This window comes from Anopheles gambiae, chromosome 3 (assembly GCF_943734735.2).
Source record: "Anopheles gambiae chromosome 3, idAnoGambNW_F1_1, whole genome shotgun sequence".
Classification (NCBI taxonomy): domain Eukaryota; kingdom Metazoa; phylum Arthropoda; class Insecta; order Diptera; family Culicidae; genus Anopheles; species Anopheles gambiae.
Window position 1 is genome coordinate 92,030,914 of NC_064602.1, and position 15,297 is coordinate 92,046,210.

The window sequence follows — 15,297 nt, forward strand, 5'->3', positions numbered from 1 at the left end:
GTCTTTCTCCTTCTTTCTCTACCTGTCTCCCTCAGTACTTATTCTACTGTATAATTTTCTCTCTCTCTCTCTCTCTCTCTCTCTCTCTCTCTCTCTCTCTCTCTCTTTCTAGCTTTATTTTTCTATTTATTGCGGCCTTGGCGACATGATTCACTACTCAAGCATCACAAATTAAGCTTAAGGGCGGTGGCAACGCTCATCGGATGCGATTTTATCGGACGAGGTTTATATGGGATGGGACAGATAACGTCGGACGTGCGATTTCGTCGTCCGACGTTATCTGTCAAATCCCATATAAAAATTGACAGGCCGTCCGATAAAATCGCATGCGAAAAAGCGTTGCCACCGCCCTAAACGACTAAAAGTACAGTCAACTCTCTCTCTCTCTCTTATTTGAGAGGCGATGGGATTGTGAAATAAGAGAGCTTGAAAATGAATGAAAAGTCCCTATAAACTATAAAGAGACAGAACATTCAGTATGCAGCCTTGACTGTTGCTATAGGAAACTGCGAATACGGAAGCACATCCTTCAATAACCATTGCACCACCATACACAAATAGGAGGGGTACTGATGGCAAAGGTTTTACTAATTAAAAGAACAAAAATGTACTGAAAATGAAGGAACTGTGAGAACTGTTTAAATAGAAGGGATTTTTCAAATGAGAAAGGTCTCAAATAAGACATAGCTCACTGTAGAAGCTTCTGTAAGCTTCGATGAAAGCTCTTGTGAAACCCGTAGCTGACATCAACAGATGTTGCCATCACAAAAGCAATTTGATTTTATTGCTTAACAACTGGTTTAGGAGGGGAGGGGGGGGGGGTGAGCATTCTGTGTATGCCGAACGCATTCAAACCCGTTTAGGAGTCATTTGAGTTATTTGTGATGATTGGAAGATTAAATGTTCTTTCTTTAAATGGCGTTATTTCTAAAGAAAATGAACGAAAAGCTTTAACAGTAGATATCTGATATCATTTGATTATATTTAGACTGTTTAGGACCGAGCCCAGCATTACCGAGCGTAATTTACTGTGTGTAGGCATCGTCCATTTCCGCTGCGACCTTAAAATTCGTTCAAATGTTCAATGCAACCTCCAGCACCAGCGCTTACGCGACAACATCGAATTGTTTGACAGAGCAGCCAGGAGTGTCGTGTCTGTCGCATTCGCATCATTGCTAGAGCGCCACCTAACCACGGAAAAGTGAACTGTCACGATTACATCGGTGCATACGTTTATTTATTTTCTGTTCCTTTTTCTGTTGTTGCAAAACCCCGCCGCGAATCGACGAAAGTGTGCGATAATTCTGCCGGGGCTCTGCAAAGTTAAATTCGTAATCTCACCGCACACGAGGCTGCTGCTGCGCTGCATCTAGTAGGTGTTTGGTGTTTCGTTAGTGATTCTACTGGTTGGCCCGCAAAATCATGGAAAAGGTGCGCTCATAATTGATAAGGTTCAACTAGAGAGTTCAACAGCGGCTCGAAGAACGAGTTCCCCACGGTCAATTGGTAATTTGCCTAGCTAGTCGGAACCTCGCCACGATGGTCGAATCGTTCGGTCGTCTGCTGTTGATGCGTCTGTTGCTCGGTTTCTTGGGCGGCTTGCTGACGGCCACGCTGATCGTAGCGCTCATGGCACGGCAAGGCATTGCCCCGTTCGAGCCGGAACCGTCTTCACCGGTGCTGCCGCAAGCTCGTATCAGCGTAGGCTGGGACGTAAGTGACGGAGCGATTGTACTAAAAACAAGTCTAACATTGGGGTTTCCTAAAGACGGCATACCTCGTAACATCTGCCACAATCAGACCGAATAATACCCTTTTGTGAAGTGAAAGTCAGTCTGCTTCTCTTGCTAACGCTTTCCTGCGTCTGCTTTCTTTCTCCCTTTTTTGCAGGACTTCCCTCCGCTAAAGAATGACAATCTGCTGCGTGCGGCCCGGGGCGAACCGGTCGACCGTGTGCCGGTGTGGGTGATGCGCCAAGCCGGTCGCTACCTGCCCGAGTTCCAGGAGGTGCGCGCGAAGCATGACTTTTTCACCGTCTGCCGAACGCCGGAGCTGGCCTGCGAAGTGACGATGCAGCCGTTGCGCCGGTTCGACCTGGACGCGTCGATCATCTTTTCCGACATACTGGTCATTCCGCAGGCGCTGGGAATTACGGTGGAAATGAAGCCGGGCGTCGGCCCCGTGCTGCCCGAACCGCTCGTCGGTCCGGCCGATCTCGACCGGCTCAATCAGACCGGCACGATCGAGCGGCTAAAGTACGTCGGCGAGGCGATAACGATGATGCGCCGCATGCTCGAGGGCAAGGTGCCGCTGTTCGGCTTTACCGGCGCGCCCTGGACCCTGATGGGCTACATGATCGAGGGCGGAGGCAGCAAGACGATGTCCAAGGCAAAGGGCTGGCTGGCGGACCATCCGGAGGCAAGCCAGAAGCTGCTGGACATTCTCACCGACCAGGTGGTGGACTATCTCGTGATGCAGGTGAAGGCCGGCGCCCAGATGCTGCAGGTGTTCGAATCCAGTGCGGACCACCTGAGCAAGGAGCAGTTTCTTTCCGTCTCGCTGCCCTGTCTGAAGCGCATCCGGGTGGATTTGCTCCGGAAGTTGGCCGACGAGGGCGTTCCAGCTGTGCCGATGGTGCTGTTTGCTAAGGGCGCTATGCACTCACTGGAGGAGATGGCGCAAACCGGGTACGAGGTGCTCGGACTGGACTGGACGATCGATCCGGAGGAGGCACGCAAGCGGGTCGGCCCGAACGTGACGCTGCAGGGCAACCTGGACCCGCAGGACATGTACAAACCGCCGGAAGAGCTGCGCGAGCTGGTGCTGACGATGGTGCGCAAGTTTGGCAAGCATCGGTACATCGCCAACCTGGGCCACGGCATTACCCCGCAGACACCGATCGAAAGCATGTCCGTGCTGGTGCAGGCAGTGCACGATGCGTTGTGATAAGTGCCCAAACCGTTAACGCCTCCTGTCCCCAAACAGTGTCCCTTTGCGATCCAGTTGCTGTGGCGTACCATTTCGAAAATGGTGCATCGCGTAGAAACAAAACCATTTTGTTTTGATATATATTTGCATTTAATTAGCTTCCAAGTGAGACAAGATTATCAGCTGCATTGAGGGATTGCACAATATCACATCGCCTCGAAGCCATTACTATCTCTCAGGGCAGGTTTTGCAATGACGAGCGATTGGCAAGAAGTCGGCCTCCTCACCGTTATCGCTACTCAGCTCAACACGCGGGGGACCAAGAAACACGTTGCAATGCTTTTTGGCAGGGTTGGGGCATTTCGTTTTGTTATTGTTATGGGAAGAAAATTAACATGTTTTGCAATAAAAAAAGGATGTAAGGTGCGTGGCCATCTTAAAATCAAACGCAACATTGCTTACTCATTTGATTAGGACAGACTTTACCGATCACCTGGCAACGAAGTAAAGCGACCTCAGCAAACATACATCCAAGGATGCACAGACAGAACCATCTCAGTACCATCATCATCACAATCATCACTTGTAACTTTGGCGGATCGAATCATCTCAATTGCTGTTTCCAACTTTCCAATTAGATTTTGCTTTCACAGAACACACACACACCACCGGCAACGGGTACGAAAACAGCGAACGAACTAGTAAACGAACACACTGGCGGGTTTTTTTTAGAGTGGGATTAGCTGTTGTTTTCCTCTTCTTCGCTCACTTCTTTATTCGCACACGTCCGACGAACTGTCCAAAAAAACCCGTGGAAGCCAACCGAGCCTTCGATTATTTACAAAGCTCCGTCGATTCCACGCACCTACAGACTCAGGCTCCTGCTGCTTAATCTTCCGTCGATTCGACGTTCTCGGTCTGCAGCTCCTTGAACGTGGGCACCGGAACGTACGTGACCAGCGTGTACAGCTTGTTGGGCGAGTCCTCATCGTCGTTACGGCGGCGGGAAAGGCGCACGCGTATGCGGAAAGGTGGATTCCTGTGCAAGCGGAGAAAAGAGCAGAAAATGTGTATTAGTATCAGGAGGACGAGGTACTACTTCCGCTTATTCGTGCTTGTTAAAGCAACAAGCGAGTCCGTACCTGATTCCGCGGTGCCAGATAGCCTTGTTCAGGCGGGTGTCGATGCGAACGTCCGTGGTTCCCATCTCCTTCTCGGCAAACTTGCGCACGATCTTGATCGCTCGCGGGGAGCGCTTCTTGTAGCCGACCTTGTGCAGGCGTCGGTTCAGGTTGATGGTGCACTCCCGTGTCACCACTTCATTGATCGCCGACTTTGGCTTCTTCTCACGCTTGGCCTTAACCATCTTGGAGGATGTTTAATTAAACTGCAAACAAACGATACATGCAACGATACAGATTTCATTAATACGGGCAATTCTCAGTGCTAAATTTTGTGTGGTTTAATAAGAACACCGTAATGCTAGGAAAGGAGAGCGAATCGGAACACATGAAGTCCAGCCGGAGTCCAGCCGTGAGGGCACCGACGATACATGTTGACAGTTCCATCACCGAGCGGCTTCGTACACAACACCCACTTTCGGAGGCAAATTTCGGTGATTCTCGCGACCGGACGGACAAACATTCATGTGCCATCGAAGCTTTCCCTCTTTCCACACACAATCCACGCAAAACGGTGCCTTTTAGCAGCGAAAAACAAAACTTACAGAGCAATTCTTTTAATTAACCGAAATGTGTCCGCTAGCACTCGTCGATGCCGGAAACGAAAGAACGCTTACGTGGAAATTTGACACGTGCTGTCATTGGGGCAGGCAGCATGCGTTCCCGCTTGACAGCTGGTGCCTGTTTAAAGTGTGCGTTTTACAAAAACGCATGCTTGCGTGAAACCGTTGCATGGATACAAATTATCGTCAATTATTATTATAGTAATTCAAAAACTTTTTAAAAAGATTTGTTCTAAATTATGATTCTAGTTTCAAAAAGTTTGTTGGATAGTTTGTCATGAATAGAATAATTCATTACAGATTTAACGAACCTTTTGCGAGCATTTGAGCATTTTTCCGTATTGTTAACTAATTTTTTAGAAATGATTATAATCTGCTAAAATATGTTATCTGTTACTCAAACTGCAATATAACTTTCCCTGATGTTTGTTCAAGGGATAATTTGCTTGTCTTTAATTTTTACATCTCATTAAATTAAAGCTGCAAATTTATTTAAACATAAGCAACACTTTCAAAATCGATTGTTGATTCAAATGATAAAACACATCATTAAACGTCGTTTCAAGAAACTTTTCAATTGCTTGTTTAATTTTTTATTGCCTTATTTTACACAAAAATAATGGCACACGGTGTAAAACATCTTTTTTACGAATAAATAAATAAACAACAACCATTTTACAATTACAAAGACGCATTCAAACAAACACAACCTCCACAAAATCGGTAGACTCTGGGCCTACGATTGCGATGATCTCTTTCCGTGCCAGGCGCAGCTTCAGCACCGACATGCGTTTCGCCTTCTGCCGGATAGTGTTCGTGGTCAGTATCTCCCTGAATCCGGTCACCCCTTCGTACCGATACACCACCAGCGGATGTAGCCAATTTTCCGTCAGCGTGTACAGCAGCATTTCCTTCGAGGGTAGCACGGAAAGCTGGAGCTGCTTGGGCAGCTTGGTCAGTATGAGCTGATGCTGCACGAACGTACCATTCCCAGTCAGCCCCTTGCGCCAGACTTCAATCGATCCGTGGTGCGCCGTGTTCGGTGTGTTTTCTGAATTGATCGCTAGCATAAGCTGATTTTCGTACCTCGCGACAGTGAGGTACGATGGGTGCGATACAGTTATGGTTTGATGGTGTTTTAGATAGAAGCTGGCCGTCGAGCGCCAAATCTGGATCCGCTCGTTACTGTCCAGCACGATGAGATGGTTTTCGAGGGCAACAATTTGAAGGGGAACGATCGTTTGTTCCATTTGCCGTACGTCCAGTATTTGCAGCAGATTGTGTTCACGCAGACAGCGAACTTCGACACCCGGCTTTCCCTTCGAGTACATCACGATACAGTCTAGCTTAACAATTTTCATCCCGATCGCTTCCCTGGACTGGGTACTGTTCATCACGTACAGGGGGATGAATTTGTACATGCCCGTCGATTCGTGGCTTAGGTCTAGAATTTGTTGCACAAAGTGTTTGCCGCTACCATGCTCCTGGAACTCCACGAACAGGTGCTGTTTGGGGCCCAGGTTAAGCCGCTTCACGTTCACGATCGTGCGATCGCGTCCAACGATCGAAGGGAACGCTTGGGCAGGCACTAAACCTGGTCCCTTGTTGCCGGTACTCCAATGATAGAAATCAATGGCGGACGGTCTGTTCGATTCGGCACTGTGAACAGCTATCAAATCCATCGGCCCCGGATGTACTGGCAAGTTCAGGACAAGCATACGCACCGCTTGCACTGCCAAGGGTTTCATTTTATCAAAGTGGCTAAATACGGGACTATTTTCAAACACACTCTCCGCTAGCTTGTCGTTGACGCTGTTAAGCGACCGTACCTGCGACGCCAGTTCATTTATATCTTTACGATAGGAAGTACTCTGCAGAAGCTGGGTCACGTTCACACCAAACACCATGTCTCCCTCAAACACCGTTTCATCCGCTTCCAGTGGCTGCACAAACGTGACCGGAATGTTCACCGTCAATGGGGTTTGACCCGCCAAAGCAACGTTCTTCAAAAACTGCTCCACATCCTTTCCGTTGATGGCATTCGCTTGCAGCGCTTCAAACACCAGCGGGTAGATTTTGTTCTCCTTGGGGAATTTTGTGACCAGCCGCAGCGTGCCATTGACATGCTGCGGAAGCGATTTAAGCATCAAATGCTCCGCATCAAACTGCATGCCGTTCACTGTGCCGAGCACTTCCAGATTGCCGGTAACGATACCATTGCGAATGTGAAGCGTCCCTTCTATCGTTTGGTTGCCTCTCAAACGAAGCCCGTTCGCGTACCACTCATCCATATCGACGTCCTGTATGACACAGGGCGGAGCACAGACGATGCTTTCTACGTGCAGCTGGGTGAAACGCTTTGCAGCGGTAAAGTTCCCGCTCGGAGCATCGTTTCTCAGCAAGTCTGTCTTGACGTTGTAGCCGTTGAGGGTTTCCACATCGAAGTTTCCTGAAGAATGCGGGAAAATTCATGTAGCGTGGAAATTCGTTTGAAAATTAGCTCTTCGTAGCGCACTTACCGTGTACTTCCGCATGGTGGAAAAGCCATTTTCCGGTAATTTCCTGCGGTTCGTGATACCGCAAAGCATACTTATCGTACTCCACCACATTTAATCCAGCAGAGCTAAAAACAAAGGAAAAACAATTCAATTAAACGTATGTAATAAAATCCAACAAAACTGAAACAAAAATCAAATTTCTTTGGAGGACCAGCATTCAACTGTCATTTTAAATCCCCTCTTCAAACCGATCCCCACCAAACGCAACTGTGCGTTTCTTTTCCCAGCTGTCAGTTTCGAAATTGTTTTGACGGCACCCGCACGCGCACATACAGGTGTTTTGTTTTGGTTTGGTTTCGTGTTGGTTGCGGAAAAGATCACAGTGTGCCAGAGCAGAATTTGGACTCCGTTTTTGTTCCACCACATAAACTACAAGGTAATAAGTGTGCGCACATGCCTACCTGTGCGTGCTTTTCAGTGATCCTTGCAGGTGAACGTCTTGAAACGCGGCACCCGCATGGACCGTCACATCGCCCAGAAATTGTACCGGGGCCGTAATGTTTTGTGCTCGCTTCCCGCTCAAACATCGTGCTTCCACTTCGTCCCAGTTGAGGTGGTTAATCGGTTGATCCTGTACCAAGAAGCGTGAATGTTAAATGGTTTGAAAAAAGCTAAAAACAAACCCGTCAAATGCTCTTACCTTCGTGTGGAGTGGTTTGGCGAACTCAACGCTCTCAAACTGATACCGGCCAGTCAGTACCGTTGGCCGGTGGGGAAGCCACACCTCACCGTACAGCTTCTGCACGTTGTGCCCGTTCAGGTGGATGACGGTTGGGTCGTGCTCAAAGTACACGTTACCGTGTGTTTCGATGCCGACCGGTACACTTTCCCGGCCTTCGGCGTTTTCACCCGGGGCGCTGAAAAATTCCATCATCTTGGGGAAATTGATACCGTTCAGTTGGCTCAGAATGTGTAGCTCGCCCTTCGCTTCCAGCGTGCCCAGCACGTGCACGGTGCCGAGCGTTTGCATTTCGGGCGACTGCTTCAACAGTACGTCGCTGCTCACGTTAAGCCCCGAGACTAAACCACCCACGGAGCACGGCTCGTAGGTAACAATGCCTTGATCTGGAGGAAAGAATAAAAAATCACGTAATTAGCTCGAAATTATTTACGGTGATGAAACGTACGAAACACTGCCCGCTCGATGTATTCCTCCCGATCGGTTCGATACGCATGCTCCACCAGCTGCTCCATCGTAACGTTGTTCAGCTGGCCGGTAACGAATAACTGCTCCGTTGCAAGATGGTCGATCGATTGCCCTGCAGTGAACGTTTGATTGCCACTGTACATTAACCACGCACGACAAAACGCATCCTTCGGCACACCGTTGATGGAACCCTCGAACAGCAGATGGTTCACGGTGATGTCGCTCTGGAAGCTGTACGGTTCATTCTTGATGATGGTTCGATTATCGCCGGCAGCGATAATGTGCTTCAAGTTCTCCACCGGGATGGAATTCAGCGTTGCCTCGCTGTGCAAAATCAACTGCCCAATCGTTAGATTGCGGAAACTTTTCAACCCCTGCACGGTCGGTACGTTTGCTTCGTCCGCGTCGAGCATGAGCGTATCCTGCAGCAGGTACTCCAAATCGTACCCGTAAATCGTCGACTGGCGATCCGCGTGTAGTTCTTCCGCAACGATCGTGTTGCTTGCGTAGATGGTACAGTTTTCGAACCGTACCGCTGCGCTTACGTTTTGCGGCACGTCCAGCCGGAGCAATCGGTCGAGTCGTTTCGATTCAAAAAGGACGTTTTTGCTGTTCACAATCGGCGCAATAACCGTGTCGAAGTGGATTGTTCCTTCGATCTGCTGTTCGGCCCCTGCTCGCTGCAGCATGGTGCGATTGAGCAGATTCAGATCCACCTTGTTGATTTCGTTCGCATCGGCCACGCCGTCAATCTTCAGCTCCGAGACGAACGTTTTCCTCCCCGTTAGATACTGAACCTCCCCGCCGGCCGCTTGCGGTACGAGATCGTTGACGCTCAGCTCGTTAATTTGATCCGCCCGCAGATGCTCCACGAAAACGGGCTGCAAAAATTTAAGCACCTGGCCGGGCGGTGGTGCCGTCTGCACCTGCAAACCGTGCGTTGCCACCCGGTGAAGGTTGCGTGTACCGCCGGCACTGAGAATGTTGTGCGCCCACAGTCCACCGTTGAACGTGACGTTGCCGTGGATCGTGTAGTCCCCGTCCAGCACGAGATCGTCCCCGACCGTCACGATGGGGTTCATCTTGCTTAAGCTTTCGCCGTTGATTTTGCCCTGCAGCTCGATCGGATGCAGCAGTGTGACGTAGTCGAACGTTTTCGTGCCCGTGATGGGTTGAATTTCGTCCGACGATAGGTGCAGCACCTGCAGCTTTCCCTCGATCACGGGTATGTGATTGAGACGGTCCTGCAGGTGCAGGTGCTCTACCACCATCGGTTGCACGAACTGTAGGTCTTGTAGGATTTGCTGATGGCCCGTCGTGCGGGCAACGTTTGCAAGCGGCACGTCGGACAGCTTCGCATCACTTACGACGACATTGTGCGCAACCAGCTGATCGACGACGAGTTTGCCGGTAAGCTGTTGCTCTGCTGCTTCGTCCAGCAGCACGTGGTCGGAGAGAGCGCGCGGATCGATATCGTTCAGCAGCCCGGTCAGCTTGAGGTCGTCCGCATCGATGCTTTCGAAATCGCTCCCGTACTCGCGGGGCATTGCGCCCCGTGCCTTGGCCAGCAGCGTGCGGGACTGATCCATCATGCGCTGGACGGCGACGGCATCGGTTGCGTTGAGCCGCTTGCTCGTCAGCCGGTTCACGCTTAGATCCTTCACCATCAAGCTTTTGGCGGGGAACATTTGATTCACGTTCGGCAGCAGCACGTTGCCCGGGTGGAAGAAAACGCCGTCGATCAGCTTGTTCACGAACAGATTGCCTCCGACGATGACTTTTTTGGCCGACAGGGAAAGCGTTTTCCACTTCGCCGGTGGATCATCAACCAGCAGCAAACTTTCGGCCGCATGCCCATTGAAGAACTGCACACTGCCGATACGGTCCACTATGAGCCGATCGACCGTGATCACATCGTCCTCGGGAACGTCCCCCCTTCTGCCCTGTTGCTCCGTGTGGCGCGTCTTGTGTGCCGCATTGTTCAGCACCTTCACATCGAGCTGCTTCATCTGCCCGGCCGGTGCTATCAGCTCCGACACGGCCAGATCACCGTTCCAGCGGACCGTGTCGTTGGTCAGCACACTGCCGTGAATCGTTTGCTCGACCAGGTTCATCTTCTCCTGGACGTGCTGCACGTACTCGTTCACCTCGATCACGTACGACAGCAACGCATCGTCCACCAGGCCGTGCTTCGTCGCGATGGTTTTGGCTTTGATCGTCCTCACCGCCGAATCCTGCAGCACCAGATCCTTCTCGACGATGCGCGCCCCGTCCGGGGCATTGTCCGGCAGCCCGACCAGCTTGTTGTACAGCTGCTCCAGATTCACCTGCCCAAGCTGGTCGTGCATGCGCTCGCACCACTCGATAAAGTGGGCGTACACGCGGCGCAGATCGTTCTGCACCCCGTACTGGGGGGTGAACAGATTGATCGACTTGCCGAACAGATTGCTGTTCGCGATCACGATGACGCTCGCGTTCACGATGTGCCGGTAGACGCGCATGTGGGACACGCCGGCCGCAAACGCTTCGCCGGTGTAGTCGATACGGGACGGTGCCAGCTTCCAACCGTCGTACTCGTAAATCAGCAGCGGCTGGTCGTGACAGTGGACGAGCAGCAGAAATTCGCCATTTTCGTGCTGAAATCAAGTTGGAAATTAATGTTATGTTAAACTAGTGATGGGAAAAATAAGTTTTCGTCGGAATCTATTCCGGATAGCTCCGAAGCTGTCTGGAATCGATTCCGGATAGTAGGTTCGGAATCAGCTTCCGGAATCGAATCCGGAATCGGTTCCGGAAACGGCTTTGGAATTGGAATTGGCACCAATATTCATTGCGGAATCGTCTTCGAAATTGGTTTCGGATTCGGAATCGACACCGGATTCGGAATCGGAATCAGTTCCGGAATCGGAATTGGCTTCGAAACCAGATTCGGCTTCGAAACTGAGTCGGTTTCGACATCTTCATAAGAATAGGCGTTTGGGTCCAATGATACTACGTATTGGTAGCCGCAAAGAATCAAAATATACTTGCAAACGTTCTATTCTCACGGAGATTCCTGGTCTGATTTCGCTTCCGAAATTTCTTATTAAATTTATTAAATTCTGGAGGCAATTATGATTCCGTTTCTACTGGAGCAAATTGCGATTCCCAGGTCGATTGCGATTCCGGAGCTGATTCTGGTTCTGGAGTAGATTTTGATTTCGGAGTCGACTCCGGAATCGACTACGGGATCGAAATCGGTTCCGGAATTGATTCCGAACACGGAATCGGAATCGGGTAGGTCCGAATCCAAGCTCCCACCACTAAGCTCAAACCCACTCGTGGCCTATTACTCACCACAACCGGCAGAAACATCTTCACACCCGTAAGCTCCAGGTTTTGGAACGGCACAAAGTATCCGTCCACAAACTTGTACACGATCGAGCTCCGCTCGACAGTGCGCGATTTGATGCCGTTCGATGGCTTCGGGCCATCACCACCTTCCTTGCCACCTTCCTCATCAACCGAGTTGCCAGTAATGAGAAAGTGTTCCCGCCGCCCGTTTCGCGCTTCGAAGAAAAAGTACGCCATATGCGACACGGAGTAGATGTAGATGCGCTGGTGCAGCACGAGCTTCTGCGTGTCCGGGTTCAGCAGGAAGATGTCGGAGAACGTGTCCTTGCCCTGCGCCGGTGACATTTGGTTTGCCACCGCCACGAACATCTGCTGCTCGATCGAGAACGCTTCGATGTGCACGGAACTGTAGCACGGCATTTGATCGATCACGTCAAAGTACTGGCCGGCCCAGCGGTACAGTGGACAGACGTTGGCTGTGCTGCCGCGCTCCGCGTCCAGATTGATGTACGTGTGCGCTAGATAGACGTGCTTGCCGTGCACCCACAGGTGTACCGTGTTCTGGTTCGGCTGGCCGAACGTTTGCACCAGCTCGGTGCGGCCGTCCTCGTGGATTTGAAAGACGGGCGAACCGTCCCCGAACACGTTCAGCTCCTGGTCGTGGTAGTTGACGACCGCCACAAAGCCTAGGTGCGCGATCGACACACAGTCAAAGTGGCGGGCGGTAACGGTTTGATGTTCGAGATACTTTTCAAACTTTCCTTTCACCTACGGGGCAGCAAAAAAGGGGGCAAATTAAAACGAGAATTAAATGATAGTAAATATTGAAAAGAAAATACTAACCCTGCGATAGAAGGACACGGCCGTGGCATTCATCGTCCGGTTGCTGGTTTCGCTTTGGTGCAGGGCCGCAGCAAAGATCGTTTTGCCAACGCGCAGCAAGCAAATGTCCACTGGAAAGTTAACCGGCACGTGGCCCCGCTCACGGAATCCCTTGAGATAGAGCTGTCGTGCTGAAAGATGAGCGAAAAACTGGAACTATTTTAATACCATCCGTGAGATAACGTCTTCTTACACTACGTTTTCGTGTTTAAAATTTCACAGATAATTCCGCCCCGCCATGGATGAGCAAGCGCCACACAACGACCGCCAGAAAAAGGAGCTACAAAAGCAGCTGGACGAGTTTCAAATGCTGTCGGCAATTTACTGCAACCCGGGCGAGCTGCGAGTGGACGATTACGGCTGCATCGACAATCTGACCAGCTACAACAGCGGCGAAACCGATCGGCTCACCACGAAGCTCGACTACCGCTTCGAGCTGCCCCTGCTGCCGGACCAAAAGGTACAGATTTTGGTCGAACTGCCCCACCGCTACCCGGCGCTGGAAATGCCGCGGATCGTGATCCGCTCGGCCGTGATACCGCGCGACCAGGAGCGCCGCCTAACCGACCGGATCGTGCGATACATCGAGGAGGAGGTGCTGGAGCGCGACGAAGCGTACGTCCTTCAGGTGGTGGGCTGGATACAGGACAACTTTGCCGAGCTGCTCGCCGCGACCGCTGAGAGGAAGGAGTCGAAAGCGTGCCCGCGCTCCGCCGGCGCGACCACCTCACCGATCGTGTTCGAACGGTTGTGGATATACTCGCATCATCTTAAAAGCAAGATGAAAAGACAGACAATCATAAAAACGGCACGGGATCTGCGGCTGACGGGGTTTTCCCGGCCCGGCAAACCGGCCATTATCTGCGTGGAGGGACAGCAGGCCGACACGCAGGAGTTTTGGCGCACGATCAAACCGCTCAAGTGGCAGAAGATACAGATCAAGCTGTGCGAAACGGAGACGGTGGCTGCCGGCGGTGAAAACGAAATGGCCGCCCTGCGCCACTTTGCGGCCGGCTTTCGGGAGGAACTGTTCTGCGCCGATATGGATGAAGACTCGGACGCGGAGGATCAGCCGATGAGCATGAGCCTGTTTATGAAGTTTCTCGACAAGCACCGGTGCGGCTACATCAAGAAGGAGCTGTTCGGGTTTCAGAGTGCGATCGATGCTCCCGCTAGCTAGCGCTATGGTGGTACGGTACACGTGTGTGATGCAATAAACGCTCGCTCGTTGTTGAGGTTGTTGACCTATAAGCCGGAGGCTCGCTCCCCCTTTTCCTGCTTACCTTGTGCAGTGTCCGCCTCGATGGCTGCATCGGCGTCGTCTGCATCTCGCCGTACTCTCTTCTGCCCATTGCTGCCGGGTCCGTATCGTTCCACTGTTTCGCGCAAAAAGCTTTCTATTCTTTGTGTTAAGAGCTGTTCTCCCTCCACGGGTTGATCAACAATGCGGTCGGCGTAGTTTTGCAGCAAATTTTGCCGATAGACTGTTTTTAGTAGTTCAAATTCAGTTTCAGCGGGATCGTTAGACACGTCACTAGTTTCAGCATTTACGGTGTGTATTTTTAAAACTAACAATAGGCACACCAATCGCCACGCGAACCACTTCCACCGTTTCATCTTAGCACAGCAGCACGTGGTTTTGTTTTCAACGTTCCGAAAACACAACCGAACACGATCGGTTACTAAACGCAACTGGTGGTGCGATCACCAGACGAGCTCCGGTTGAGTCGAGCTCTCGATTCGAGAAAAAAGGACTCTCTGGAGTAGAATGCGTACAAGGTTGTGAGAAGAAGAGAAAAGATCAAGCGAAATACTACGTTACCTGCTAGCAATCACACTCAAGGATAGAACACGAAACGTTTTTACATGTATAGATAAGCCCGATCGTGCAATGAGACACGTACATTGATATTCATGTGCTAGGTTTATGTATTGTTAGGCTCGACCATGTGTGTCTTAACAGGGCACAACAACACGATTGGTCATTTGCTCTTGTTACTTATTGTTGTGTTGAACTGTGCCATTGAAAATGTCAGTTTTCACTTTTCTATAAATGGATTGAACGGTAAGCAGGTTAATCATTGAGTTTAGGTAAATGTGTACCGTAAAAATATATTATGAAACTTGAATTACGGAAAATCCAGTTACCAATTTTGTGTTGTGTTGTTGCAAGTATTGTAAATAATCAATCATCTATTAACATCTTGCCTATACGGCAATGCAACGAAGTGATAGATATGATTACTTCTAGATAAGAAGAATAAATGAGTTTAAACAATCAAATACACGAAAGGGAAAAAAACATGAAAAATAAATGAAAAGAATGAAATGAATTTAAATAAGAAATGCATAAGTGAACTGAGAAGATAAATTACTATATCACAACCCGACAGGATTTCATCGGAGCTACGGACAATTGCATACGTCGCTACGATTAAATACTACAACCGTTATTAGGCGACTAGTGCCGGCTTCACTTTTGAAGTCGTCCAAGAATTCACATATCGCGAGCAACGACAATAGCATGGGAGCTGAGTTGCGCGCAAAGATGCTGGCTGCCAACCGGTCTGCCCATATAGTACAGTCTGGGACTATATAGCACCTACAACTGTGAGACATGAACACTGTCCAAATCTGACGAATCCCTGTCAGCCACATTCGAGAGGAAGATGCTCAGAAGGATTCTTGGCCCCGTGTGTGTGGAA

General features: G+C 50.3%; 4 protein-coding genes across 5 annotated transcripts; 2 read left to right on the forward strand and 2 right to left on the reverse strand.

The window, feature by feature from the left end:
* The first annotated feature begins 1,002 nt into the window (after positions 1-1,002).
* LOC1280765 (uroporphyrinogen decarboxylase) lies at positions 1,003-3,375 on the forward strand. Of its 2 annotated transcripts, none has more exons than XM_320631.4 (2): positions 1,003-1,713; positions 1,891-3,375. In XM_320631.4, the coding sequence occupies exons 1-2, from the start codon at positions 1,540-1,542 to the stop codon at positions 2,944-2,946; spliced, it is 1,230 nt and encodes a 409-aa protein (XP_320631.4). In that variant the 5' UTR covers positions 1,003-1,539; the 3' UTR covers positions 2,947-3,375. The 2 variants fall into 2 exon arrangements, with proteins under 2 accessions (XP_320631.4, XP_061515681.1); XM_061659697.1 differs by having other exon boundaries at positions 1,003-1,431.
* LOC1280764 (large ribosomal subunit protein eL31) lies at positions 3,055-4,804 on the reverse strand. The gene is made up of 3 exons (XM_320630.3): positions 4,655-4,804; positions 4,071-4,315; positions 3,055-3,967 (listed from the first exon to the last, which is right to left on the reverse strand). The coding sequence occupies exons 2-3, from the start codon at positions 4,292-4,294 to the stop codon at positions 3,817-3,819; spliced, it is 375 nt and encodes a 124-aa protein (XP_320630.2). The 5' UTR covers positions 4,295-4,315; positions 4,655-4,804; the 3' UTR covers positions 3,055-3,816.
* Positions 4,805-5,231: 427 nt separating this feature from the next.
* LOC1280763 (uncharacterized) lies at positions 5,232-14,209 on the reverse strand. Its single transcript, XM_320629.5, has 8 exons — positions 13,876-14,209; positions 12,554-12,723; positions 11,714-12,478; positions 8,358-11,013; positions 7,871-8,295; positions 7,632-7,801; positions 7,192-7,295; positions 5,232-7,121 (listed from the first exon to the last, which is right to left on the reverse strand). Exons 1-8 carry the CDS (start codon positions 14,207-14,209, stop codon positions 5,368-5,370), a joined length of 6,378 nt encoding a protein of 2,125 aa, XP_320629.5. The 3' UTR covers positions 5,232-5,367.
* LOC1280762 (RWD domain-containing protein 2A) lies at positions 7,460-14,938 on the forward strand. The gene is made up of 2 exons (XM_061659698.1): positions 7,460-7,606; positions 12,815-14,938. The coding sequence occupies exon 2, from the start codon at positions 12,831-12,833 to the stop codon at positions 13,770-13,772; it is 942 nt and encodes a 313-aa protein (XP_061515682.1). The 5' UTR covers positions 7,460-7,606; positions 12,815-12,830; the 3' UTR covers positions 13,773-14,938.
* Positions 14,939-15,297: the final 359 nt, after the last annotated feature.

Coding starts and splice junctions, on each gene's coding strand:
- LOC1280765 (XM_320631.4), top strand. CDS start 1,540: ATGGTCGAATCGTTCGGTCGTCTGCTGTTGATGCGTCTGTTGCTCGGT. Junction 1,714..1,890: donor GTATCAGCGTAGGCTGGGAC/GTAAGTGACGGA, acceptor CCTTTTTTGCAG/GACTTCCCTCCGCTAAAGAA.
- LOC1280764 (XM_320630.3), bottom strand. CDS start 4,294: ATGGTTAAGGCCAAGCGTGAGAAGAAGCCAAAGTCGGCGATCAATGAA. Junction 3,968..4,070: donor ATCTGGCACCGCGGAATCAG/GTACGGACTCGC, acceptor CCGCTTGCACAG/GAATCCACCTTTCCGCATAC.
- LOC1280762 (XM_061659698.1), top strand. CDS start 12,831: ATGGATGAGCAAGCGCCACACAACGACCGCCAGAAAAAGGAGCTACAA.
- LOC1280763 (XM_320629.5), bottom strand. CDS start 14,209: ATGAAACGGTGGAAGTGGTTCGCGTGGCGATTGGTGTGCCTATTGTTA. Junction 12,479..12,553: donor CCGTGTCCTTCTATCGCAGG/GTTAGTATTTTC, acceptor GCTGCCCCGTAG/GTGAAAGGAAAGTTTGAAAA. Junction 11,014..11,713: donor AGATGTTTCTGCCGGTTGTG/GTGAGTAATAGG, acceptor ACTTGATTTCAG/CACGAAAATGGCGAATTTCT.